The sequence below is a fragment of the Chanodichthys erythropterus genome, chromosome 22 (genome assembly GCF_024489055.1).
Source record: "Chanodichthys erythropterus isolate Z2021 chromosome 22, ASM2448905v1, whole genome shotgun sequence".
Taxonomy (NCBI): domain Eukaryota; kingdom Metazoa; phylum Chordata; class Actinopteri; order Cypriniformes; family Xenocyprididae; genus Chanodichthys; species Chanodichthys erythropterus.
Genome location: NC_090242.1, coordinates 24,494,663 through 24,521,310, shown reverse-complemented (window position 1 = coordinate 24,521,310; position 26,648 = coordinate 24,494,663). Strand labels below are relative to the sequence as shown.

Genomic DNA, 26,648 nt, shown 5'->3' with positions numbered 1-26,648 from the left:
TCAAATCCACATGCATTCATGGCACATCAAAGTGTCTGATTCAGGTTATATTGTGTTGACAGATGACAAAAACACAAAATTGGAACTTAAAGAACAGCACAGGTGGCAATGACACAGAGAATTGATTCAAAATCTTGTATGTGAGCTGCAGCAGACAAGTAAACTGGGTCAGATACTCTAAAGCAGTGACAGCTGTCATTCACAGCCACACATGATAATAAAATGGAGTTGCATTCATACTGACAACCACTACATCGCTGAAGGTCGGCAAGAAGCTGTACTGATGTCTGCAAGCAGATGTTCCTACTCAACTGCTGTATCTATTGATCATGTGTTTTATAAGAATTTGCATAACGATAAACCTTCTCAACATTATCACATTGTCAATGGTCTCAGTCTGCCAACTCTCCTTCAAATAAATGACTTCTGGTAGCATTTTTGCTTCTAATCACTGTCAATGTGAACCTTTTACTGAGAAGCATCAAAAGGTCATATGATTCATCAGAAAAAGTGAATTGGTGAGTAAAATCCAGGCTAATCAAACTGGGCTTGGATAAAAATATATATTATATTAGAAAAAAAGTTAATTGCTAAAAATACTATCAACTGATTAAGTGTTTTTGTTGTTCCAAACTTGTATGACTCTGCTGTTGAGAAGAAAGTTTTGGTGAACACTGACAAAAAACACTTACTTCTTTATGTTCCACAGAAGAAAAAGTCATACAGTTTTGGAACAACATGAGGGTGAGTAAATGATGCAAGAATTTTCATTTTTGGGTGAACTATTTTAAACATCCCAAAAAATGCGGTGAGTGTCTTACCATTTGATTTGATTGGCTCCCATTTTGGCACTAGTTTCTATCCCTCTGCACCACGCTTATTCAACCACAGAACATCAAGAAGTCTACGAATCAGCATCGTTCTTACAGACAACTTCTTTAGAGTCCTGCCTCAGCACACAGCGTCTACAGCGTTACCACTCGTTTGCTAACTAGCTCCTCTTTATCACCATGCTTGGAAGTGACAGCAGAGCCTATCCGTGAGTTTAAAGCCTCTTCAGATGCACCCGACAAGGTCCATATGGAAATCCTGTTTTCAATCCGTCTACGGTGACAGGAGAGAAAGGCACTGCTCTGTCACCAAGGCAGCTGCATCCTGCCCCCTCCACTCCTTCTTTCTCCAGCCGTGAGTTGGGCTAATAATTCCTCTTCTCAGTTCAACCTGTTCACAGGCGACTGTTTTACTCCATCGCTGAGATCTGCATGTCCCTGTCTAGTTCTCGTGCTCCCTCCCTCACTAGCTCCTCTTTTTCTGTGCGAAGATGTCAGACTTGGTCCGGCCTTCCTCTGTTTACCCTCCCCCTCCAGCCCTCCCTCTATTTCTTCTTCTCTTTCTCTGCCCTGCCTCTCTCCCCATCTGTTAGATTCAGTATTTTGACAGAGGGGGAGCTGGTACAGGGACTGCCTGGCTTGTAGACGGGCACAGATCTGCTCTGGACAGTTTGCACTTCTGATATAACATGTAACTGGTCTGGCACAGAGGGTAGGCATAAAATACTGCAATATAAAGTATTGGCGATAACCGTAATGTTTCAAATGAATAGTACACGTATGATAATATGGCATGTAAATTATCCAGTGCCAGTATCTGGTTGACATCCCAGCGTACTTTTACTCCAGTCTTCAATGTCACAATGATTCTTCAGAAATCATTCTAATATGCTGATTTGCTGCTTAAGAAACAGTTCTTATTGACCCTTTTCACATTTCTGCGTTTTCAGAAGCAGAAGTCGTCATAGATGGGTAAGCTTCTATAGCGGTGAATGAAAGACTACATTAAATATATTTTTTGTGTTCCCATTTGCTAAAATAGGAAAAGAAAAACTCCATAATAATGTTTTCACAACTTTCAAAAAAAAATAAAAATAAAAAAAAATATAGAGAGATTGATAAAGGCAGTCAGAAGAGAGAAAGTTGTCAATTTTACCATCACTGCCACAGCTGCTGTATTAGACACACCCTCACAGCAGAGTTAACTAGTTTTTTTGTAATTTGATGCAAAGGTAATATACAAAGTATAATGTTAAAAATGAATTTAAAAAAAAAAAAATGAAAATATAAAAAAAAACTTTGCTGGGTTTACAATGCTGAGTGCCGTTAAAATGCGTCATCACAGTCTGTGAAAAGGGTCCATTATGAATGTTAAAAACAGATGTGCCACTTAATATTTTTGTAAAAAAATGGTGATAGATTTTTAATGTTTTTTTTTCATTAATAGAATGCTCAAAATGATAGCATTAGAATTGAGCACTGAAATAGAAATCTTTTGTAACAATGTAAAAGACTGACCCCAAATTTTGAACATGACATTCAAGTATAAGTTCCTTCACAAAGGGTGGGCATTTTTTTTTTTTTTTTTTTGCCCATATTAGCTAATATTATTTAATTACAGCAAATAGTTACACTTAAACATTTCTAATAATTACACAAACATTTCTTATGCAATTTATTTTCTTTTTTTATTTAAAGGGTTAGTTCTGTCATTTATTACTCACCTTCTTGTCGTTCCACACCCCTAAGACCTTTGTTCATCTTCGGAACACAAATTAAGATATTTTTGAGAAAATCCGATGGCTCACTGAGGCTTGCATAGATAGCAAGCCTCTCTCAAGATCCATAAAGTTATTAAAAACCTTTTTAAATTAGTTCATGTGACTACAGTGGTTCTAGCTTAATATTATAAAGTGATGAGATTATTTTTTGTGTGCCAAAAAAACCCAAAATAACGACTTTTAACAATATCTAGCGATGGCCGATTTCAAAACACTGCTTCTTGAAGCTTCGGAGCTTTACGAACCAAATCAGTGGTGCGGAGCGCCAAAGTCACGTGATTTCAGCAGTTTGGCGGTTTGATACGCAATCCGAATCACTGATTCGACTCAAAAGATTCATAACGCTTTGAAGCTGTGTTTTGAAATCGTCCATCACTAGATATTGTTAAAAAGTCGTTTTTGGCTTTTTTTGGCGCACAAAAATATTCTTGTCACTTTATCATATTAAGGTAGAACCACTGGACTGATTTAAATATGTTTTTAGTACCTTTATGGATCTTGAGAGAGGAAGTACTATTGCGGTCTATGCAGGCCTCGCTGAGCCATCGGATTTAATCAAAAATATCTTAATTTGTGTTCTGAAGATGAACCAAGGTCTTAGGGGTGTGGAACGACACGAGGGTGAGTAATAAATTACATTATTTTCATTTTTGGGTGAATTAACCCTTTAACATCCACACAATATTTGAAATTGAATAGTATATTATCCATTGACTGGGCTGCTGGTAGATTTTTATAACTGATTCAAATGAGAGTAGAAACAGTTGGCCAGATCTTGGCTAATTTATCAGTCTAGCTGATATATCCATCTGTCACACTCACAACATTTTCACAGTGCTATTTAATAAAGAATAAAGTGAACAGAATGTGACATGGTAAAATCCTGAACTAGTATCACTCACATGACTCATGTCAAGAGCCTGCACACTACTGCACCATGTCTCTCTCAATCATGATGAAAATACTGTTCAGTACAAATGGATTTCAGAAGTATCAGAAATACCAAAGTCATAAGAAAGAAGAAGAATCTGATGTGAATAACTATATTTAGATTTTCAATCATTTTCCTTGCAATCTATATATTAAAGGATCAATTACAGGGTTTATAAAAGCATTTGAGTTTTAGCATGACCAAATGTACGTACCCTTATCTTGGCTCTTATAACAACTGTTAATTTCTATCAGCTAGCCTACAGGGCAGTGAGCTATTCAGATCAGTCAAGATATGACTGATCAAGTGCTTCTTAACTTCAGCACAAGTCACTGACCTGATAATGTCCTAGAATAGTTTGTTACGTAACACTTGAAAGGGGTCATAAACTGCATTTTTAAAATTTCAAGGGGCGTGTCAGCTGTGAGACTTTAGTGTAAACGCGCACTGCTGTGATTGGCTAACATCTCTGCATGTGAAATAAATATTACAATTTGGAACTCTCTCGAAATCTTTTACTACATTTTCACTACTACAGCTGTCAAGATGAACGAATCGTGAAAAGTGTTGATTACTGCATTATATTTAGATCTACTCCTGTTGCATGAAAGGTTGCAGTGATGAACATTGTAGCCAATGACAGACATGTCTGTTGAGCACATGAATGCAGTAATCTTGTCATTGCAACTCGATTTCTGCACTCTCATGACTGCTTTCATCATAACTATTAGTGCAAACATGATGTAAATAACAGATTCACTGTGGAGTGTAGACAGTGTCATTGATTATAGCCAGAGTTTTTCCGAGAGTTCAGAACTAATTCGCTGATAAACTAGCACTGCGATTGACAGCTCCAGCTATTGTAAAGGGAGTGTTCTTTGATCGCTTTCTGTATTTTATTTATTACACGATTTAAATAACAGATTATTTTCATGCTACTAAGAGAAACAATGTGAAGCTGACCGTCTGTCTGTATATGAATCATTACATATCAGAAATCACGGATCACAAATTAGGCATTAGAATAAACTTCCATGTTGTGGCATTACTGTCAGGTCCATTTCTTAAAGTAAAAGTCTGTTTGCAAAGCACCGAAATTGTGACCGGGCCTTGGTTCAAAAGCTGTTTTTGGACTAACGAGAAAGTTTTGAGTTCTGAAACTTACAGGATGTTTTTATAGTACAATGACCTCTTACATGTCGAAAATTTGATTTCTCAATTCATGAGCCCTTTAAAGACATCTGTAAAAAGCACAATGACTAAGCATACAAATGATGTTCTTTTAGATAATCAGGTACTGAATCAGTTCCTCCAGCTAAAAGTCTCTCATAAAAGGACAGTCACACATTTTATGGTTCTCACTGGCAAATCATGATGATGCCTTAGTGAAAGCCAGCGGGCAGCAACATCTCAGTCTTAACAAAACAAGCAGTGAGAAAATCCTCGTGACAGCCTCCTCCAGCCTGTCTATGTGTTCTACTCTCATAAAAGCAGAGAGAATAAAGAGCAGGGGTTGTGATAACATGTTTTTGTGCATTTTGTAACTAAGAGATATGATAAAAACTGATGACACTGATTGGTTCCAAGAGGTGTTTTGTAAAACTAAAGCAAATGATTCTCAGATGATCGTATTCTCAATTTACAAGCTTATATCTACATCAGCGTCTTATCTATTTATCTGCATTTTTTTTGTTCAAATATTTATTTTGATTAAATGCTTTTAATAGATCTTAAATATCAATATTGAAACTATCTAATTTCTCAAGACCTTATTTCTTTCAGTACTTACAAATGTTACAATTCACATTTTTGAAAGAAACCCTAAAAGTGGAGATCCCTTCTATATGTTCAAACTATTAGTTTATTCAGTGTAAAGTAATATACAGACTAGCTGCATTTTATTTACCCATCAATATTCAGAATTTACCCAGTGGATCTTGCTCCTGTCTCCTCTTCAGATGTCCCCTTCTGTCCCTCATACTGCTGGACCAATGCTCTGACACTCCAGCAGGGGTTCTCACTGTCCTCCTCACCACTGCAGCCACGACTAAGAAATAAATGCAGAGAGATTAGAAACTGTAAAAAACAGTTTCAAGGATAGACGACCTTTTCATTTGTAAGCTTAAAGGGTTAGTTCACCCAAAAATGAAAATTCTGTCATTTATTACTCACCCTCATGTCGTTCCACATCCGTAAGACCTTCATTCATCTTTGGAACACAAATTAACATATTTTTGATGAAGTCTGAGAGGTTTCTGTCCCTTTATAGAGATCCAACACAACTACCACTCCATGGTCCAGAAAGGTAGGAACGACAACATTAAAGTACTCCATGTGACTCCAGAGGCTTAAACTCAATTTTATGAAGCTTTTACTATGAACTAAGGTCTTACGGATGTGGAACGACACACGGGTGAGTAATAATAAACTAATAAACTAACCCAACTCCCTCTCAAATATACTTTTAATCATTCTGGCCTGTTTCAGACTTATGTAAATTATTTTCAAAGTTCCAACAAAGCATATTATAGCTTGTTGCTAGAATTGACAACAAAGCATAAGTTGAGGATGAAATGTGCTTGCAAATCTGATTATCCATATGTTGCCTATGAACTAAGCTGCAATATCCACATACAGCAGCAAGAGGGCATCTGTTCATCTGTTAACCCTTTAAGCCCTAAAGGCATGTTTAGAGTGGTTTTAGAGAGACATACACAAAAGTAAAGACTCATAACTCTAAAACTATCACAAGGAGAGTCAAGGTAGATTTTGTTTGATAGAAAACATAAATTTTTTAGAAAAAAGAAATTCATTAAATTTGGACATTCTCATATAACTGCATATACATACATACACACACACATACATATATATATATATACATATATATATATATATATAACACACACACACACACACACACACACACACACACACACACACACACACACCTTTCTTATTTGACATGCTATATATATATTATGTTTGTTTTATTCTACTACATGAGTCCTTTCAAATGACATATGATACATGACTATCTGGACTGCATGATGTTTTTGCCATATTACAGTACATAGTACAAAAAAAGTATTTCATAAATTATGACAGCACTACATAGCTGTTAATCAAATTGGCTATATGTATTGTTAAGTTCAGACACTAAGCTTTCAAATAACATCTATTTTGTGTTGATCAAGTCAGTAGTTTTGAAAAATATGGTTATTATTGTTTTTGTAGCTAGGAGGCGCCTGTGGGCGGTTGGGGGTGTTAAGGGTTTAAAGGCTTAAAGGTGAAATCAACATTTTTAAATCATCATTTACTCACTCATATGACTTCATTTCTTCTTAGAAATTCAAAAGGAGATATTTTAAACAATGTCCTGATTGGTAATTTCCCTGCAATTACAATGAATGTTGACTGAAGCTATCAAGCTTCAAAAAGGATGAAAAAGTGCCATAAAAGTATTATAAAAAAATTTCACTGATATAATTTCACTCTAAAGGATGATTAGTTCACGAATTGGACATCATTACTTCTCTCAAGTACACGTCAAGAAGAGCTAGGGTGGATGGCAAGATTTTCAGTGACTAATGACAATTTCAGCCTCACAAAAAGTTGACAATATGAGGGGGAGTAAATCATGACAGAATTTTATTTTGGGTGAACTAGTCTTTAAGCAAAGCTAATGAATCCTCTTAAAAGGAGAAGGAGAGCATGTCCAAGCTTCCATTTAATTCTGTTAAGAACAGTTGCTCTACGACAGCAGTTCTTCTTCAATAATTAAAAGTTTACAAAACTCTAGGAACTGAAGGAGGAGAAAGGCAGAATAAGCTAAATGTACCTCCATTCTTGTCTTAGATGGAAGACAGAGCGCCCAGGACGAGCGGCATCCTGCCTGGCTGCTGCCAGTGCTGCTGCTGCATTCTGGGCCATGGCCATGGTGGAATGAGGTCTGTGATTGGCCGAGGAGCCAGTGGAACTCCTGCCTACACTAGCTCCTGCTCTGTGACTGGCTGATGCGGAGGGTTTAAAATGTGCAGCCAGAGCGAGGATGAGCCTCATGGCAGATTTAAGGTTCCCCTCCACAATGTCTTTGAGGACAGAGAGAAAGAAATAAGTAGGCCTATCAGCTTAAATGTGATTAAGAGCCTGCTTTGTAACCCACCCCTGGCAGACGTCTGTGGCATTCTGATCCGTTTGGATGACACAAACTGCAGAACCTTCTCCACGTTCTGCTTCTTCTCCTGATCGTCCCGTGGTACATAATGAATGCCATCCAGCAGCTCCCCAGCTTGCCAAATACATAAAACACATCTCATTATAAATTAGACCAATACTCAGACACTCCAGCAGGGGTTAACACATTATACAGCTCTGCAATAATGTATATGATGTATAGACTTACCCACTATCTCAATGAGGTGTGCTAGGACCACACCGTCTCTGAGATCCTGTCGTAGATCACTCACAGGATTCAGTCCAGGCTTCTTCCTCAGCTGTGCATTAACCCAAGACACATAGGCAGCCAGTTGCTGCTAGAAAAACAAAAATGCCATACAGGTGAATGCATCTTATAGTCTGTAGCTCAAGGGAAGATTGGGCAAGTACTTCTGATTATATTTGCCTTGCAAACATTTTTACTGAAACTGTATACATCCCCAGAAAGACAGTTATTATTAGTGCTGACGGTACTGGTGGAGAGGTTGCACAGGATGTGCCTCTGTTGATACCCACTAGGATACCCATTGTCAAAAGAAATTTATGCCTCAGTGCTCAAGATACACCTACTGTGACAGGCCAAGTCCCTCCCCATTCACCCCGGCCGATGAGCATCACCCGGGTTCAACGGCATGGATTAGTCTGACTTGCACTTTCTCTGCCTTGTCACAAAAGGACAGCTTAACTCCCCACGCTCATGCCTCCTCTTCAGCAAATACATGTAGGAACACAGACTGCAGTGAGGTTTGCCGCAGTTCTACCCTTTGGCAAATGTGCTGTGCACTGAACAAAATATGACTTTTTTTTTTTTTTTTTTACAATGCAGAAGAATGTGGGGTAGCTGCAGGAAAAATACAGAAGGTGGAAAAAGCATTTTTTTATGCGAGCTGAATAAGCCCACCAAAAAGCTAAAGGAAAAGTTCACGCCAAAATAAAAATTTGTCATCATTAACCATTATAACTATTATTTCTAACATGGATGACTTTTTTTTCCTGAAGGTTGTGCTGGTCACTCTTTTTCATGTAATTACAGTGAATGGAGACTGAAGCTTTCAAGTTCCAAAAACAACCATAATGGATCCTTAAAGCTATCATAAAATGAATTCATATGACTCATACTAGTCTTCTAAAGCCATACAATGACTTTGTAGGACAAAAAGGGGCAAAATTTACATGCTATTCACTGATAATATTCCCCACAAGTGAGCTGTTATCCAATGTGACAGTTGAACTTGAGAACCTCTAATGAAAGAGGTCCACTGAAATGTGTTCAAAATTTCTTTTTTTGTGTATATAAAAAAAGATTTGAGTAAATGAAGACAAAAATGGAAAAGTAAGATTTGTTTTTAGATTAATTAATTATTTTTTATCTAGCAGATGCATTAAATAAATTTCTTGAATTGGTGCTCAAGAATTTCTTGAGCACCAAATCAGGATATTAAGCTGCATTTACATTACATGGTTCCAATGACTCAATTCTGATTTTTTTCCTCCCACGTGGCACAGATTGGATATGAACAACGAACATGTAAGCAAGAAAAAAACACATGGATTCCGATGTTCTAAGATCGGTTTCAGGCCTCATTCATATGTGGAAATTAATCTGATATGAATCAGATACGTCTGCCATGTAAGCAGACAGATCGGATATTCCCATAAACGAGAGTCGTACATCATTGAAAAAGCAAAAGTAGCAAATGGTGACGTCAACTCAGGTGGACACCAACCGTGATCAAGGCTCTTTACAATGGCGCAACCGACGACGAAGCTCAACCAACTTACAGAGTTAGTTCACCCAAAAAATGAAATTTCTGTCATTAATTACTCACCCTCATGTCGTTCCAAAACTGCAAGATCATAGTTCATCTTCGAAACACAAATTAAGATTTTTGATGAAATCCGAGAGGTTTTTTCTCCCATAGAAAGCAATGAAATTACCACATTCAAGGTCCAGAAAAGTAGTAAAGATATCGTTAAAATAGTCCACGTGATTTCAGTGGTTCAAGCTTAATGTTATGAAGCAACAAGAATACTTTTTTGTGCGCAAAACCATTAGATAAATAATGACATTATTCAACAATTTCATCTCTACGCTGTCAGTCTCCTACACAGTTGACGCAGTGCAGCGCTTCCGTGTTTACGGCAGAATGCCGACTCAGTATTGGCCGACACTGTTCACGTGAGCACCACGACGAATATTCAAATAGAAAACACTTACTTTAAATTGTAATAATATATAAAGGCACAATATGTAAGTTATTTGCAGTAAAATATCCAAAAACCACTAGGCCAGTATTATATATTTTGTTCAGCTGAATACTTACAATATCCCAAATGTTTCCAACTATTTGTAAACCGTGAGAAAAATCGTTATTTTAACTATGGATATGGAACTATTTTACCGTGCCATTACCACTATTTTGTCAAGTAATACAGCATTTTCTCAATGTTTTAAAATTAATTGCATGCCATTTATCAACACATGCCACCCAGCATTTATTTATATGGTATTCTAAAATCGATCTAGCTTACTGCAGTGTGCAAGAAGTGTCCCACTGCAGCCACTGAGCGAACACACAGAGTAATGATATAACATCATTTTCACCACTCTCAAATGTCTCTAAACAGCACTGTGTTACCTCATACGCTTGACCGGAAGAAGTGCGGCATAATAAAAGTTCTGCTGCTCGCGAGACGTGTCGCGTTCTTCTCTTGTTAGCAATCGCTCCAGCGGCCTTGTACTGTAACGTTAATAATCTCATCCATGAACATAATTTCTGCTCGAGTCCGATCCCGATTCTTTTCCACTGGCTAAAAGGTGAAGATGACATTTCCCAAGATTCCGCACGCAAACTCGGCATCATCAAGCTACGCCTTTGTTTTGAATAGGCGACCTCTAGCGGTGAAAAAACTACATATTGTAGCTTTAATACTACTGTTTACTACTGGTAGCGTATGACAGAAATTGAAGTGTTACTCCCTGACAAAACACTGTCTGATATTATTCTGGAAAACTGTGGGGCTTCAACCTCCCAAACAACATCTAGTAGTTTACATCATATACCAAACTGGTCTGTGTTGTGTCATGACACATGCACAGTCAAGAAAACACATGCACAACAAATGAGCTTTGCATGATTTTCACGAGGACCCTTCATGCACCAACTGTGCACAGTAGTAGGGTTTACTGATTTGCCACATGGTGGGCTGACTAACAATGCAAGCTCTGTCCGAAGCATATCTGTCTCACTTCAATCTAACAGTGGACCAGATTGACAGGCTTCTCAGGAAAAATGGCTAACACAGAGAGCATTCAGCACGGATGCAGTGAAAGATGCTGACTGTGCTGTAAAACTGGAAGGTAGCAATAGTCCTGTGCAGCCAGCTGTACAAATGAGCTGTCTGTTCCCACAGCGACACTACAGATGGATATATCTCCATCACTGGAGCCTGCTGCTGCACTGTATTCTCACCTTATACTTCAGGTGGACTTGAAATATCTGTAGAGATTGAGACAACTGGGATTCATAACAAAAAAAATCAATGATGGTTTGAGAACAGTGTTTGACGGTTTAATGGCTTCAGCTGCAGGGCAGGCAGATGTAGAAGCACTTAGTCTTAGGTAATGATAGAGTGCACATGGTTACAGAAATGGCATAATATGCTTAATACCTCCTCCCACACTTAACACCATTTGTAAGAGCATGATGATACAGTAATTGCCGTGGGGTTAAAAGGACTTTAACGCTTATTTAGAGTTAGTTCCTGCATATAAACTGAGAAATACATTAGTTAAAAGACTATAATTTAATTTGAATGAAAATATCAACTAATCTAGTACTAGACTGCCATTTGTAAAATATATCTGAGAAAGAAAAGCAGACAGATGACTAAATAGGATTTTTTCCATTTTTTAATAGCTGCTTATGGACTGTTACTGATATTTTAATGCTAAAAACTACTGCAATTATCACTTTTATTGTGAAAACTGTGGTATTTATTTATAATTTTCTGTTTTTATTTATTTTTATTCATCCTTTTCTGTTTCATTGTTCATAATTTCATATTTAAAACACTATTTTCAAAGCATTATTCATGCAATTGTAATTCAAGTGTAACTGCATTTATACTGCATATATTTTATCTTTGTGGCATTAAACGGTCTATATAAATGCAATATTAATAGGATTGTGTCTCCCATTGTTTAACAGATGTCAAGATTATCCTTCAACTCTGTAAGTCTTATGGGCTGTTACTGATATGTACGTTAGTACAAACTACAAAAATTAGCACTTGCATTGTGCAAACTGCTGTCTATATGGCATAATTTAGTAAACTGTTTTTACTTTTCCATTCATTTTTTGATATTTATGATGTCATATTTTAAATATTATTTTCAATGCATCATTCTGCAATTGTAATGCCTGTGTAAATGCATTTATATCACATAATATGTACAAATATTTGCAATTGTGTGGCATTCAATGGTCTCTATAAATGAAAGATTAATGGGATAGTGTCTCCCAATGTTTAACAGCTGTCAAGACCATCCTTCTCTCTGTTTAAATGTCTTATGGATTACTGGCATTAAAAAAAAAAAAAAACTTACAGAAACTATCACTTTTTTTGTAAATATGCCATAATTTATAGTTTACGGTTTGTATTTATCATTTCAAGATTCAATATTCATAATTTCATTTGTAAAACATTTTTAAAGCATTATCTTTGAAACTGTAATTCCTATGAAAATGCATTTATATATAATATATACATTTCTCTACATATATTTATATGTTTAAACATTTTTTTTAAATGCATTGTGAGTGTATAGCACAAGGCTTTTATTTCATGTGCTCCCTGAAATTTCAACTGTTAATAAAACAATAAACACTAACGGTAAACTAACTTGTACGATAAAGTGGCTCAAAAGCATTAAATACCACAAGCAAAAACTGCTAACTGTTGTTCTACTGTAGCAGCTCACAGAAGGCGTAAACAATGCCGACGCACTCTTCGGAGTTTCATGCGTAAAACGCCTGATAAGTTGCGACAGCTACTGTGTTATAACTTTTCATTGACCCATATCTTATCTGAACCTAAAAGAGCAAATGAAGCGAGTGCACGTGTAAACAGACATGAGGGTTTATGAGTTCAGTACCTCATTAGGACCCTCCTGCAGTACGTCAAGCAGATTTCCTTTAGACAGGGATGCGATCATTCTTCTGACTTCTCATCAAGGTGAGAGAGCGCGAGGGGAAATGTTAACGTCCTTAGTCAGCGAGAGCGTTTTAACCGCATATCGAAGGATTTGAGGTAAACAAAGGAAACTACAGAAAACACCTCAACCAAGGCAATGGCCATATGTGCCACCCCGTTAGTTCGCTAGACCTGAAACAGGATACGAGGTGGACGCGGATGGGGAGGAGACGCAATGCGCATGCGTCCGCAGCAGCTGCTCCACGGTCGTTATGACGACGCTTGAGCTTACGTTGGCTGCTTTACCGTCTCCAGCTTATGGGTTGAATGTAAAGTCTGGTGTGGGACATTGAAAAAGGCATATTGTAGCTATTATAATTACTCGTTTTAAGTTAAATTAAAACTTGTTTAAAGTAAAGAACTGTAGATGTGCTCTAGCCTGAATATCACACTCTGTAACGTTAGTTCTTCCTTGTTTTAAACCAACACCACACCACAATATGTAAAAATCGTGATGTGAAATCTGAAATTTTGTACGCAGTTTACTCTGGCTTCATTGTGTACAGCCCCATTAGACCACATCCTTCCTGCCTGCCTCACGCTTCCTGCCTCTGCATCTACACTTTTTTTTGCTAAAATCAAACCCACAACAATTAAACTTAGCTATGTTCAATAAATAAATTATAATATATATATATATATATATATATATATATATATATATATCTCTATATATATATATATATATACACTTACACACACGTTTGTTTTGCTATCTTAGTGAGGACATTGCATAGACTTCCATTGATTTTATATCAGGTCAATGATATTTTCTGTCACCTAACTAAACCCCTACTCCTAAACCTACCCATCACAGAAACATTTGCAAAACACTACATTTAAATAAAAACTTCTTTTGGCTGATTTATAGGCCAGTCAAATGTCCGCACTAGTGGGTTGTCAAAGTATTTCACAATATATGTGAGGACATTTGGTCTCACCCTGCTGTAAGAACTGCAGCTGAGAGGGTGAAACATGACTTGAAATTGTCAATAAATAATAATAATAATAATAATAATAATCTCAATCATTTTGTTAGTGGGTAGTCCATGCATGTTATCTAAACAATGAATATTTTGTAGACAGTTAAATAAATAAAGTGTATAGAGTTAGACTCCATAAGATTTTAAGAAATTATTTCTTTTGTTGTGCAAACTGTCATAGCCTGTATAATGGCATAATTTATAATTTACTGTTTTTCATCATTATATATATACAGTGCCCCTCACAAAATAGAAAGTGGCTGTAAGAAAATAGCTAAAGCATTGAAAATCCCCATGTCCACTATCAGGGCAATAATTAAGAAGTTTCAATCAACTAAAGATGTTACAAATCTGCCTGGAAGGGGACGTGTGTCTAAATCGTCCTAATGCGCGGTGAGGAGGAAAGTTTGAGTGGACAAAGACTCTCCAAGGATCACAGCTGGAGAACTGCAAAGATTAGTTGAGTCTTGAGTCTCAGAAATCCTAAAAAAAAAAAGAAGATCAAACAGCACCTACATCCCCACAAGATGTTCGGGAGGGTTTCAAGAAAAATCCTCTGCTCTCACCCAGAAACAATCTCCAGCATATTCAGCTGTTAGAAACGACTGGAACTTCAAACAGGACCTACTTCTAAGGTCAGATGAAACTAAAAAAAGAGCTTTTAGGCAGTAAAACTCACCAGATGGATTTGGTGCACACATGGATAAAAAGTACCCCATGCCCACGGTTAAATATAATGTTGGATCTTTAATGTTGTGGGCCTGTTTTTCTGCTGGAGGTCCTGGACAACTTGTTCAGATATATCGTATCATGGATTCTATCAAATACCAACAGATAAAAAATCAAAACCTGACCGCTTCTGCTAGAAATCCTATAATGGGCTGTAGTTGGATCTTCCATTAGGACAATGATCCAAAACAAACATCAAAACCAACACAAAAATGTGTCACTGAGCACAAAATGAAGCTTCTGACATGACCATCCCAGTCCCCTGACCTGAACCCTAAAGAAAATGAGTGGAGTGAACTGAAGAGAAGAAGCCCCAACATGGATCTGGAATCTGAAGGATCTGGAGAGATTCTGCATGAAGGAATGGACTCTGATCTCTTGTCAGGTGTTCTCCAAACTCATCAGGCATTATAGAAGAAGATCAGAGCTGTTATCTTGGCAAAAGGAGGTTGCAAAAATTATTAAATAAAAGGGTGCCAATAATTGTGGCCAGCGTGTTTTGGAGAAAAACATTTATTTCATAATGTGATTTTCCCCCCACTTTCAATTCTTTTCCTTTGATGAATTTTTCCTTATAATTTTGTGAATTTTTTCAAGATCAAAAGGATAAACAATGCAGATTTATTTTCACAGCCACCTTTGCTCATAATTACTAAGGGTGCCAATAATTGTGGAGGGCACTAATATATATATATATATATATATATATATATATATATATATATATATATATATATATATATATATATATATATATATATATATATGCAGTGTACATGGCACAAAGGCTTTTATTTATCTTTTATATTTTCATATCATAATTTATTTAAAGAGTATTTTTATAACATTTGAAATTATTTTATTGATAGTGATACTAGCAGATCATCTAAAATATTTTTTAGACAGTTAAATAAATAAGCTCTACTGAGTCTGTGGCTAAGATTTAGACATCTTTGGAAAGATTTTTCTTTTTGTCTGAAAACTTAATCAGCGGCTGATATGAAGAATTAGTTCCATATGCAGTTATTATACACACTTTAAATCTTCAGAAAACTAATAAAATACACAGTGTGGCTCATGTATATAGTCAAATATTTAATTTACATTTACATCACAATTTCAAGCTAAAATCCTTCAGGATTACATCTGACCTGTCTTCCACTTCTGAGGTTTTCATGTGATCATCATACTTACAGGTTTCTCCACAGATGGTGAATGCAGCATCTTGCTGATCTACAAAGTCATAAACATTTCTTCGGTTTTGATTTGTTCACGAAACCATGTTAAGATTTTCACCCCTTTACACTTCAAGACATTATATCTAGACTAGTGTAGAGTATCTATTTAAAAGGCTGACTTAGACTAAACCTCGCAAAAAGAGGTAACGTTACTGAAAAGACAAGCGGGTTTGTTACACACGTTCTCGTGCTTCTTAACATTAAAACGACTTAGCGTTAGCATTCATAACGTTATCAGAAAGCAGTTCTTAAAGTTTGTGAGACCTACCTTAGGTTTCTCACGCTTTCTCGACGATATCATTAGTAACTTTGCTCATCCGCATTCATATAAATGTACGTTAGTTGATAAATTTCCACCTGTAAAAAGTAAATCACAGCAGCAGACTCCTGAATTTAGTTTCTATGGTTACTAGAAACAGTAGCACGTGCGCGAAACAGCCATTGGTTTCTTCATTGCGAGTTTAAATTATTCCAATAACAGACATTAAAGAGACTGCAGATTTAACAGAGCAAGTGTTTTCAATCATCCATGTCGTGATAAAGGGCTAACTTTACCCTGCGCTATATGGTTTTATTTATTTTTGTTGCATTAGTGGTCTCTGTCCCCCCCTGCCGTAAAAGATGCAAACTGTAGTAAAGGTGATTTTGGGATATCGGTCAGTGTCCTGCAGAGTTTAGCTCCAATCCTTCAGCAGCAGGTTTGGACACCCATGCTACTAAAATAAATCCCATATGACAAATGTTCATCTCTTGTACGTCTGTTTATTGATACAAAAAAACAAAACAAATGTTTGCACAAGAACAACCATACAGTATATAGTAACAAAATTTAAAAATATATAAATTTGTGAATAATTATAAACCTTATCAGCTTCCAATGTAGTGTTTTACAGGAATACAGCATGTAGCACATCAGGCTCACTGCATGTTAAAGACAATATTGGCAATCTGACATGCTAATTGTATGATAAATGTTTACCACATCTGGAACAGCATTTGAGTTATCAGTTGATTTGGATTATATTTCATATAGATAAAACGAAAGTCACAGTTTCAAATAATCTATAAACTAACAAAACAAAATGATACACAAAATACAGAATCCAGTGCCTCCGCTCAACCTGGAAAATGTCATTCAAGCATTTCTAAGCACCTTTCAATAATATTTCATGTCTTTTTCTTTGCTCATGCATGCAGAGCATATTTTTCCCATATGCCTATTTTTTCATAAATACTTGTCTAGATACACATCCAATGTTTTATCTTATTTCACAATTTCTCAGTGCTGCATTCAATGGTAGATATATTTGCAAAGACACTTTAGCTTCCAAATAATGCTATAATTCACATTTTTAAGTTTTAATTGAGCTTTAGATCATATTTATGTTTACATTTATGTAAATATTTAAATCTTCAGACTGCATCACAGCCTACTGATATTTCAAGGGATATAACTCCACTTGGCACACACTTACACACACGATCACCTTTGCTATTAAATAACATAAATTACATGGATTTTGACAAGAGGCGTATACTTAACATGTAAATTACATACTGCCCATTTATTTTGTTTATATTTTGTAAAACTAGAGCTGTTGAAGCACAAAATGAAAGCTTCAAGCACAGCAGAACTGATCTATGTCTCGAGAGCAGAAATTAACACTCATCGCTCACAGAATTTCTTTCTGTGTCTGTTCATTACCAGCTTTTTAAATATATTTTGAGGAGGTTATGGAAGCGTGAGGCCATGCTGTTTGGATTGACATTTACACTGACCAGAATGCCAGTGGGTTTTCAAGATCTTTTAGGTTGTATCATGTTTGCTAAATATGAAAATACTAGTGCTATCAAAATGATTAATCGCGATTAAGCGCATCTAACAAAAGTTAGTAAATATATGTGTGTGTGTGTGTATATATATATATATACACACACATATATATTTAAAAACTTTTATGTAAGATATGATTAATCATGATTTATTGATTTGACAGCACTAGTAAATACATTAAACACAAAGCTATCAAATTATAAAATATGTACAGATTGCATATCCTGTCAAAAGTCTTTTATAATAAGCGAGAAAATAAAAAAAGATTGACTTTTTTTAGCCATATATCTCATCTGTGTTTAAGAGATGGACTAGATGGTTGAGAAAGATCTCAGTGTCATCTACATTCAGCCCAGAAAAGGAAGGAATCAAGGATATGCATCAGTTTCCTCAGCTTATCGGAAAAAAGATTTCAAACAAAAACATTCCTATATAACCACAATTATGATACATTCATTAACTTGCAATTTTAACCATACTTCTTATGAATAATCAAAACATTGTACCTCCATAAATGTGAGTATTCAAGTTTAAAAATTATGGATTTAAAGATTTTTTGGAAAAAATGTACAGTTATGATTGACATTTTTCGCTCTGTGAAAATGTTTTATTAGGTTAACACACTTTATCATACAACAATAAATGTAGGCAGTAATGAGCACCTTGTGACCAACACTGACTTGTTAGTATTTCTAGTAATGGTGGAGAACTAGCCACCGGTGGAATAAAAAGAATGTACTGAAGAAAATGTCAAGCCAGAAAATGTCTCTCGGCAGTTTGGAAGAAACTGGTTCTGCCCAAGATATGGAGTCAAGACCAAAGTATGAGACAGTGGGATAGTCTGTGATCAAGAAGTGCACGGAGCCTGGAAAATAGCACCTACTCACTAGAAACGAGTACCAGTACTGGTACCTTGTGAAAATGTAACCAAGAGTGGAATGACCCCTGAAGTGGTCACATTATAGTGGTGATTTAACTGTAATGGTGAACTACTATGCAGACTTAAACACAGAAACAACATGAGAATCCGTGCTCCAAATTAAATTCAAAGTCCCAGAAATTTTCAAGCTTATTTCACCCATTTAAATACAGTGTTGTTTACACAGATGGCAGACACACTTCTTGAGGCTCTTAACCTCTAATGAACATTCATCATCTTTTACCTTTAATTTTGTTTGCTTATTATTTACACATTTAAAGTGATGCAAATGTTGTAGGATGGATATAAAGAAAAAAAGACTACTAATTAATTAAAAAGTGCAGAAGTCAACAAATGTAAACACAACTCCAAAGCCACAACATAGCACTGTTGCAATGAAAAAACAAATAAGTGCATTTAATCATGTAAACGTATAAACAAAGTAGCAAAATGGAACACTATGAGAAAACATGGACAAAATGTTGCTCGATGTGTGAAAAAGCAACAACCTGTAGTGGGCAGTCTTTTTCTCTTTGCACCCGAATTTCACGATCTGAAGACGTGCACGGCCCGAACCACGTACTGTCGGCAGATGGGACACTCGTTCATACGTTTCCCGCATTTGCTGCACGTGACCATGTGGCCGCACTCCAGCAGCACGCAGTCAATGGGGGAGTCCATGCAGATCTTACACAGGTTCTCCTCCTGGCCGCTGGGCTCAGCAGGATCAGCTGGAAGAACGGTTAGAGATTCAACGTTTATTATCAAACACAAATTCAGGAACTGTATTTTTGATATAACATTTTGGGGCTAATCGCCACGGTATCCATAAAACATACCTGCTTCTGTTTTTGTATTTGACACTGAAAGTAAAAAAAGTGCAAGGATGTCAATTTCAGTACATTTGATGAACAACAATAAATGGTGGTTTAAGTTACACTACTGTTCAAAAGTTTGGGATCTGTAAGATTTTTTTAAAAATAATTCTCATTCTCGCAAAGGCTGCATTTATTTGATCAAAAATCAAATCAGCAATCAGCAGTATTGTGACATACTATTACAATTTAAAATGACAATTTTAATTTTAAAATGCAATTTATAAGCTGAATATTCAGCATCATTACTCCAGTCTTCTTCACATGATCCTTCAGAAATCATTCTAATTTGCTGATTTGCTGCTCAAGAATATTTTCTTATTATTATTAATGTTGAAAACAACTGTGCTCCTTAATATCGTTGTGGAAACTATGCTAAATATTTTCAGGATTCCTTAATGAATAGAAAACATTTATTTGACAGAAATATTATTATTTTGTAACATCACTTTTGATCAATTTAATGCATCCTCGATGAATAAAAGTATTAATATCTTTCCAAAAAAAAAAAAAAAAAAACACCTGAATGAGACACCTAATATGAGAGCAATCTTATGCTCTCATATTAGTTGTCCATTATCCATTAAAACAAAATATACAGAATATCTTTGCTAAATTGTAATAAATAAAAAAAATAACATGTATAATTCACAAGTTAAACAATAACCAATAATATTTTTGTAAAAGATGTGAATGCATTTTCAAATACCATTATAACTGCGAGGTCTTTAAAGGGATAGTTCACCCAAAAATAAAAAATTCTGTCATCATTTACTCGCCCTCAAGTTGTTCCAAACCTGTATGAATTTCTTTCTTCTGCTGAACACAAAAGAAGATATTTTGAAGAATGTCTGTAATTAAACATTTGACTTCCATAGTTTTTTCCCCCCCATACTATGGAAGTCAATTGGGCTCCTAAACTGTTTGGTTACCCATATTCTTCAAAATTACGGAGCCCCACACATGACATGCAAGAAAAAAAAAATTTAATTGTGCGCACGACTTACTATTTCGTTCCCTCGATTTACTAAATCGTGAGCACGTTTTAGTAAATCGAGGGAATGAATTAATAAATCATGCGCACGATTTAGCCTACTATTTTTTTTTCCTGCATGTCATGTACAAAATATCTTCTTTTGTGTTTAGCAGAAGAAAAATATTCTAACCGGTTTGGAGCAACTTGAAGAACTTCATTTTGGGATGAACTATGCTTTTAAGCATTAGGCTACACCAACACCATTATAGTTTCAGGCTGTTCATGTAGACAGACGTACCCAAGTTGTGAAGGTCTTTCTGATCATTAAAGAGGTGGGTGACCTTCTCCATTAGCTCCCATTTCTCACAGCAGCCCTGATAGTTCACAAAGTTACGTGCCAGAATCTCTTTCAGCTGCCGCACACTTAGGCCCTCGATGTCCTCTACCCTGCTCAGGTCAGACAGGGAAGCTCTTCTGCTGTGCACCAGCGTCTCCTCGCTGTCTGTGGACTAAGAACACGTTTGATATACAGTTACATTCACACACAGCTAGAGCCTCTCTGCACTGCACAAACACGTGTCTACTGTACGCTGTGGGTTTTCATGTGTAATTTCAGTAACTTATCGTGACATAGAAATGAGCTGTGCGTCATCTGAAGGTTTTAGATCCAGTCACTGTTCTCTACTGGAGCTGCTTCCGTCATTTTTGTGTTCTTCGCAAAAAATTTAGTTAGTAACGTAATCCATTACATTACACATTTAAGGTAATGTAATCTGACTATGTGAGGATTACTTTTAGATTACTTTTGTCTTATCACATTGATTTGAATAGGGTAATCTTTTACCATATTGATATAAAAATGCAAAGAAAAAGAAAGTATAATCCGTTCTTTACCAACAACGTGAAGTGTATTAAATATTCAAAATATTTAAAAAAATAAATATTGGGGAGAATCAATGAAATATGAATAATTTACTGCCTTTATGGGAATAACATGTAATAAAAAGTAACTGTAGTCTGATTACAAGTATTTTTAAAATGTAATCTAACAAGTACTTAATTTTTGGAATCTGATTACGTAATCCAGATTACATGTAATCAGTTACTACCCAGCACTGCCTGTAAGTAAATGCGGTTGTCAATGGCAAACATAAAACATGATTACATCGTGATGAGAGGGTACTAATACATTCAGAAATACAATGATGACATAACAGAAATAGTTTTTTCATATACCTCTTCCTCATCATCTTCATCATCTTCCTCACCCTCTTCTCCATCTCCTTCTCCTTCTTCTTCCTCCTCCTCCTCCTCCTCCTCTTCATCCTCATCCTCCTCCTCCTCCTCTGTGAGGGGTTCAGATTCTGCAAGTGGAAGAGAAGGCAGAGGCGCAGATGGCTGTGAATGGGATTCGGCGCTGCCGCTGCCCCTGGGAGCCTGTTGAGCCAGCACCAGCTCCACCAGCTCCTCCTTCTCTCGGCACATCTGCGTGGGAGTTTCGTGCAGGTGGAGATAGTCACGGAGGTCCTTCACCTTCAGCCTCATCAACTCTGCCCGCTCAAAGAAGGTGCAGTGGAGCCGCTGACAGGTGTGGCACATCCGCGGCCGGAGATCCATCTGCACCGAGCAGCGGCTGCAGAAGTTGTTTTTGCAATCCACGCAGACATGCTTAAGAAATGCAAAAATAACATGTGTGAGAACAATAGATTGAAATCAGCAAAAACGCTCAAATCTAATTCGAACTGTCTTTTTTTTTTTGCTCTAACAGCAGAATTTGAGAAATTTAAGTCGATGTAACCTGATTTACCGTTCTTGCAACGTCATACTGGCCTCCGCAGGCCTTGCACAAGTGTTCGGGTGGTGCTGGAAGGGGGCTGGTGCCCGAGTTTGTGTAGGCCTGGTGCCATGAGCTGCCGTTTTCTTCCACGGTGGCGGTGATGTCCACACAGAGCAAGCTATAACATAAGGTCTGCACAACCCATCCTGCCCATACAACACCGGTATTACATAGAAAAACAAAAATTGGTATAGTTATTCTAAGATTGGATTTTTTATTCATTATATTTGTATTTGCTATTATTTAATATATACCAATAGAAAAAACAATCTCTATTTGGCTCTATGATGAAGGACTAGGGGAAGTGACCCTATTAAAGGAACACTCCACTTTTTTGGAAAATAGGCTCATTTTCCAACTCCCCTAGAGTTAAACAGTTGAGTTTTACCGTTTTCGAATCCATTCAGCCGATCTCCGGTTCTGGCGGTACCACTTTTAGCATAGCTTAGCATAGTTCATTGAATCTGATTAGACCGTTAGCATTGCGCTTAAAAATGACCAAAGAGTTTTGATATTTTTCCTATTTAAAACTTGACTCTTCTGTAGTTACATCGTGTACTAAGACCGGCGGAAAATGAAAAGTTGCGATTTTCTAGGCTGATATGGCTAGGAACTATACTCTCATTCCGGCGTAATAATCAAGGAACTTTGCTGCCGTTCCATGGCTGCAGCAGGCGCAATGATATTATGCAGCGTCTCTCACATACATCTCCATGGTTGCAAGGCACGTTCCCTGTGCAAGCAGGGGCTCACGGGCGCTGCGTAATATCATTGCACTGCTGCAGCCATGGAACGGCAGCAAAGTTCCTTGATTAATACGCCTGAATGAGAGTATAGTTCCTAGCCATATCAGCCTAGAAAATCACAACTTTTTATTTTCCGTCGGTCTTACTACAAGATTTAACTACAGAAGAGTCAAGTTTTAAATAGGAAAAATATCAAAACTCTTTGGTCATTTGTAAGCGCGATGCTAACGGTCTAATCAGATTCAATGAACTATGCTAAGCTATGCTAAAAGTGGTACCGCCAGAACCGGAGATCGGCTGAATGGATTCGAAAACGGTAAAACTCAACTGTTTAGCTCTAGGGGAGTTGGAAAATTAGCCTATTTTCAAAAAAAGTGGAGTGTTCCTTTAAACTCAACCCAACACCCAAACTTAAAGGTGCTCTAAGCGATCCTGGGTGGAGTAACTTCCTGTTGACGTTCGAAGTGTTGTCAAACAAAACAGAGGCTAGCTAGACCCTCCCTCCTCCTCCTCCCCCTTCCCCTCCGTGCTTCCTGAAACAGTCATGAACGCGCATTTAAAATCATTCTTGTCGGTTATTGGCTGGAGCATGTTTATTATGTTTTGTGGTCCAGGCTGCACCAGGTAGTTTTTGTTGCCATTTTTGGAGCTTGTGGCGACTACAGAGACCGCATTTTTTTTTTACAGTATGTTCAGGGGACAGGCAGCTAGCGGATAGTGAGGAGATGTTTGCTGTATGTGACAAAAAATGTTTTAACCTAAAAACGCGTGACATCACTTAGAGCACTTTTAAGTTTTATGTTTAAAGAAACACTTTAATATTGATTAGCCAGCCTAACTAATACAATTACTGCAGATTAAACTGGACAAATATAAATTACAGTTATGTTATCTAAAAAATTTCAGCATCCAAGAACCAAGTGAATGTAAACTTCTTCATATTATGGTCATCTTATATTAAAAAAGCCTATCTCTGTAATTCTTTTACATGGCTGAGCATTTTCAATAGGGTTATCAATTCATTTATTAATATTTTTAACTAGCTTATATTTTTTTATATTTTTATTTAGCTTTAATTTGTTTTGTTTCAGTTTTATTAGTACTTCAACTTCAAATTATTTCAGTTTCTACATTTTTTTTTAAGTTTTCCATCTAAAATGTATATTTTATTTTATTTCAGCTTTATTTCAATTACCGAAAACAATGTGTAGCCTAATAGTTTTAATAGCAGTGCTATGCTATCAACTGTTTTGCTATTTTAAAATAAAACAAGTGAATGCATATGTCACATGGGCTTATTAAGGTCATTTACCATAATCAAGTATGAAAAAAAAAGTAAAAAGGACAGTTCACTTTTGGCCCAGCTCGTTATCCAAGGAAGAAGTCATCATGGTAAAGTGCCATAATACTGCGATTTCTCTGTTGAGCATTATTGTGATGCAGTACGACATTTGCAGGTATACAAGAACCTAGGGAGCTGCCTACAAAGACAACTTTGCTGGAATAGGCGTTTATGATGCCCAAAAATGCTGTCCGGGTAGGAAGCTCACTGGGTTTTGAGATACAGCCATAGACTGTCTCTTGCAGACTATAATTAAGGTAACTGAATATATTTGAAATCTTACCCAGAATATCCGTTGCAAATTCCTATTACAGCCATAATATATGTGTTTAATCGGGAACGCATAGACGATAAAATACTATATTAATGAATACGCTCTGTAGAGAAATATAGGTGAAATCGTTCTGCAGTTCTCTCGACTAACGCAAAGAAGCATGACGTCAGAACGTGTAATCACGCGAGAAAAGCCGGCGTCTGCGTGAGTGAGGGGGGAGGAGGGGGTTCTTCCAGTGTTGCCATGTCCGCTGATTTTTTATTTTATTTATTTATTTATTTATTTTTTATAATGAAACCTTTATTAAACCTCTTCAAATAACAAACAGAATTATCATTGTTAAACACACCACAGTAAATACAAGCAGCATACACTGAAAAATAAAAATAAATATATAATAATATAACAAATAAAAACAAAATAATTACTTACAAATAATAAATTAAACTCAATGAGGTTAATTAATATAGACTGCAAGTAATTTAGAAAGTTGCCACAAAAGAAAAGTTTAGAAAGTTTCTAATTTAGAAAGCAATATTTTCAAGAACTACAATGATTATCAGAGTTATACTGCCATCAACTGGGCTGATACAGAGAATGGCATGGATACTTATATATTAAAGGTGCCGTAGAACGTCTTTTTAAAAGATGTAATATAAGTCTAAGGTGTCCCCTGAATGTGTCTGTGAAGTTTCAGCTCAAAATTTATTTTTTTTAAATTAATTTTTTTAACTGCCTATTTTGGGGCATCATTAAATATGAGCCGATTTAGGCTGTGGCCCCTTTAAATGCTCACGCTCCCGCCCAAGGAGCTCGCGCTTGCCTTAAACAGCATAAACAAAGTTCACACAGCTAATATAACTCTCAAAATGGATCTTTACAAAGTGTTCGTCATGCAGCATGTCTAATCGCGTAAGTATGGTATTTATTTGGATGTTTACATTTGATTCTGAATGAGTTTGATAGTGCTCCGTGGCTAAAGCTAACATTACACACTGTTGGAGAGATTTATAAAGAATGAAGTTGTTTATGAATTATACAGACTGCAAGTGTTTAAAAATGAAAATAGCGACGACTCTTGTCTCTGTGAATACAGTAAGAAACGATGGTAACTTTAACCACATTTAACAGCACATTAGCAACATGCTAACGAAACATCTAGAAAGCCAATTTACAAATATCACTAAAAATATCATGATATCATGGATCATGTCAGTTATTATTGCTCCATCTGCCATTTTTCACTATTGTTCTTGCTTGCTTACCTAGTGTGATGATTCAGCTGTGCACAGATCCAGACGTTAATACTGGCTGCCCTTATCTAATGCCTTGAACATGGGATGGCATATGCAAATATCGGGGGCGTACATATTAATGATCCCGACTGTTGCGTAACAGTCGGTGTTATGTTGAGATCCGAGTGTTTTCCGGAAGTCTTTTAAACAAATGAGATTTACTTAAGAAGGAGGAAACAATGGAGTTTGAGACTCACTGTATGTCTTTTCCATGTACTGAACTCCTGTTATTATATGGCACCTTTAATTATTAATAGTATATATTACATTATTTTATAAATGTTATATATTAATCTCATAATGGCCAATGCAGCCTACTTGCATCTGCACACATGTAACTTCATAATTCACCATAGTTCAAATGAGTTATGAATAATCTGAAGCAGCTATACTGTTGAGGAAAGTTACTTTTAAAAGTAATGCATTTACAATATTCCCTAAAATAGTAACTAATTGCATTACTTTTATGGAAAGTAATGCATTACATTACTTTTGCTTTAGTTATTCTCACCTGGGCTGGGCTTGCTTGTTTGTTGTTTTTTTCAAGTTTTTTTTTTTTTTTTTTTTTTTTTTTAAGTTATTCT

The 26,648-nt window shown here is 36.4% G+C and overlaps 2 protein-coding genes across 4 annotated transcripts in view; both read right to left on the bottom strand.

The window, feature by feature from the left end:
• Positions 1-16,405, bottom strand: part of dixdc1b (DIX domain containing 1b) — a 34,317-nt gene extending 17,912 nt beyond the window's left edge. The window contains exons 1-6 of one of the 2 annotated variants that reach the window (XR_010893558.1): positions 16,235-16,405; positions 15,923-15,961; positions 7,948-8,077; positions 7,708-7,833; positions 7,384-7,633; positions 5,449-5,589 (exon numbers count right to left, since the gene is read on the bottom strand). Coding sequence is in view for 1 of the 2 variants with exons in the window: in XM_067375492.1 (XP_067231593.1) it covers positions 5,470-5,589; positions 7,384-7,633; positions 7,708-7,833; positions 7,948-8,077; positions 12,919-12,978 (686 nt within the window). In the remaining variant the exon portion in view is untranslated. Of the gene's footprint in view, positions 1-5,448; positions 5,590-7,383; positions 7,634-7,707; positions 7,834-7,947; positions 8,078-12,918; positions 13,456-15,922; positions 15,962-16,234 lie in introns of those variants that run through there. The other variant, XM_067375492.1, reaches the window with a different exon arrangement.
• A 1,628-nt stretch (positions 16,406-18,033) lies between these two features.
• On the bottom strand, positions 18,034-26,531 carry zgc:171740 (uncharacterized protein LOC795694 homolog). Of its 2 annotated transcripts, XM_067375944.1 has the most exons (6): positions 24,466-26,531; positions 22,378-22,553; positions 21,807-22,238; positions 20,869-21,079; positions 19,559-19,582; positions 18,035-19,450 (listed from the first exon to the last, which is right to left on the bottom strand). In XM_067375944.1, the coding sequence occupies exons 3-6, from the start codon at positions 22,185-22,187 to the stop codon at positions 19,266-19,268; spliced, it is 801 nt and encodes a 266-aa protein (XP_067232045.1). In that variant the 5' UTR covers positions 22,188-22,238; positions 22,378-22,553; positions 24,466-26,531; the 3' UTR covers positions 18,035-19,265. The 2 variants fall into 2 exon arrangements, with proteins under 2 accessions (XP_067232044.1, XP_067232045.1); XM_067375943.1 differs by lacking the exon at positions 24,466-26,531 and having other exon boundaries at positions 18,034-19,450; positions 22,378-22,748.
• Between the last annotated feature and the right edge of the window lie 117 nt (positions 26,532-26,648).